This window comes from Engraulis encrasicolus, chromosome 10 (genome assembly GCF_034702125.1).
Source record: "Engraulis encrasicolus isolate BLACKSEA-1 chromosome 10, IST_EnEncr_1.0, whole genome shotgun sequence".
Classification (NCBI taxonomy): domain Eukaryota; kingdom Metazoa; phylum Chordata; class Actinopteri; order Clupeiformes; family Engraulidae; genus Engraulis; species Engraulis encrasicolus.
This window is the reverse complement of record NC_085866.1, coordinates 46131643-46134142: the sequence shown is the minus strand read 5'-3', so window position 1 is coordinate 46134142 and position 2500 is coordinate 46131643. Positions and strand designations below refer to the sequence as shown.

The 2500-nt window shown below is 44.6% G+C and overlaps 1 protein-coding gene across 1 annotated transcript in view; it reads right to left on the bottom strand.

The window, feature by feature from the left end:
• The window catches only part of LOC134457192 (cadherin-4-like), a 577874-nt gene that overhangs the window by 59887 nt on the left and 515487 nt on the right, over positions 1-2500 (bottom strand). Inside the window, exon 10 of the mRNA XM_063209057.1 lies at positions 1577-1762. Coding sequence (XP_063065127.1) covers positions 1577-1762 — 186 coding nt within the window. The remainder of the gene's footprint in view (positions 1-1576; positions 1763-2500) is intronic.

Genomic DNA, 2500 nt, shown 5'->3' with positions numbered 1-2500 from the left:
ATCCATGAGTTCCGAGACAATTTTGTGAAATGTAAGTGAAAAAAAAAAACGCACACTCTTAAAAACTAAATTTTCAGCCAGAATTTATATTGCCGAAATCCACTCAACTACACAGCACCCCCCAGCAAACCCCCACCACAACCTTCACCACTTCCCCATACCTCCCCATTCTCCTCCCCATCCCAGCTTAGCAACAATTGCCTGAAAACTGTGGTGAATTGATGTAAGGAAGCATGAAATAGCCATGCACCATCGCCAAACCATATCTGGAATCAATGACAAAACCATGTCTGATTTCCTAAACCCTCTCTGGAATCAATGACAACACCATGTCTGATTCACTAAACCATCTCTGTAATCAATGACAAAACCATATCTGATTCCCTACATCATCTTTATCAATGACAAAACCATGTCTGATTCCCTACACCAGGGGTTCCCAAACTTTTTTCCCCTGCGCACCCCCTTGTACATTTCAATGTGGTTCGCACACCCCCTGGGTTGATATTTTGGTGTGCTAATGGCCGCGCAAGTATGGATTCACTGCTCATTCACTGCATATTAAGCACAGTCGTTTTTGGGGAATTCTCTTTTCCAATAGTCTTGGAATTAAACTACACTTCAGATGGAGCCTTCCAGCATATAATGCACCATACTATTAAAAACTACTTAAATCATTTTTTCAGTTCATTAATGCTAGATAAAAACTCACATATCCGCCATTGCTCTATTCAGCTCGCGCACCCCCTTATGGCAGGCCGCGCACCCCCAGGGGTGCACGCACCCCAGTTTGGGAAACCCTGCCCTACACCATCTCTGTAATAATATGACAGGAGATGCATTATCTTGACTCTCTGACTGGATGTATTATTTTGGCTGACTGGATGTCTGGATGGCATTCTGTGCTAGGTGGCATCATGGCATGCCGGTAGCATGGCATGGTAGTCAGACTGTCACCACCTCCGCAGGTTGGCGCCACAATCTCAACTCAATTTCATTTTTTCCTCAGCTACCAGATCAGATATCAGAGATAAGACAGACTTGCTCAATTCTCTGCAATCAATATGACAGGAGTTACAGCTCTACTGTATTTGGGCCAAGTGGGTGTCTGGTGGCAATTGAGTGGCATGGCTGGCCCAATTACTGTACCTTTGCCTGACGTCTGAGGAAGGTTTCATTGATCCAAAAAGAAGGATTTTTTAACCATTTAAAAAGGAGCAAGAGCTTGACTGAAACAGACCTCTTTCCTTCATATACTGTATGCTTATGCTGTTTCGGTCCAGGTCTCAGAACTATACTGCCCTACAAAGGTAAAGTGCAGTAACTATGCCAACAATGAAACTGAGAAAAATGCCTTCAAAGCATTGGTTTTAAATTGGGTATTGTAGTAACCTCAAATCTGTAGCAAAATATATCTCATGGAGCATAACGCTTTGTCACAAGATAACGAAAGTGTAATGAAGACAATTTTTAGTCTAAACTTAATTTTGGCAAAATATGTAATTACTGTACTTAGCCTTTGTACAGCAGTATAGTGTAGGGTGCACAGACTTGCGCCAGTCTCTGAGGCCGTTACCTTGACCACGGTGACCATGCCGTCGTTGTTCTCGGGGTTGGTGTGGATGGTGAAGTAGTTGTTGGGGTCGCCGCTCATGATCTTGTAGACGGCGTTCCAGTTGGGGGTGTGCGGCTGGTCCCGGTCGATCACCGTCAGGTTGGTGACGATGACACCCGTGGCGTTCTCCTTCACCTCTCCCGTGAACTGCAGAGCAGAGGAAAGGAGAGGAGAGAGAAAGACATCATAAGACATCAGAGCGAAAGAAGGAAAGCATATGAGAGAGAGATAGGGGGGAGGGAGAGAGAGAAAGAAAGAGAAAGAGACAGAGACAGAGACAGAGACTGAAAGATGACATGTCGGCGAAACAAAGGGCAATTGCTTTGTTTCCTGCAGCACAGTGCACCACATCCAAATTGACTGCCGCAATAAATACAAAAGACAAAACAGCTGCTGTATACAATAGAAGAGTAATCCGGTTCACAATGGGCCAGCGAAGTGCTGTAACGACAGATCAATAAAAAGGCTATTATGGCCATGTTCCTGGTATGCACACAGGTGTTCATGTTCTGAACACACACACACACACACACACACACACACACACACACACACACACACACACACACACACACACACACACACACACACACACACACACACACACACACACACACACATGTATATGTGTATACCATGATAACATGTACTCTCTCAAAAATATACATAAACATGCACTACCAGCCTGCTATTCTGCCCCTCCTTCTCTTCCATACACTCCCCTATGCAGTTGCACTTTTCCCTATCTTGTATAGCATACACAAACATGCAGACACACACATCTAAACATAGAGTATATTACACACAGACACACAGGCACAGACACACGCACGCGCGCACACAAGCACGCAAGCACACACACAAACACTCAAAAAAACACCACGT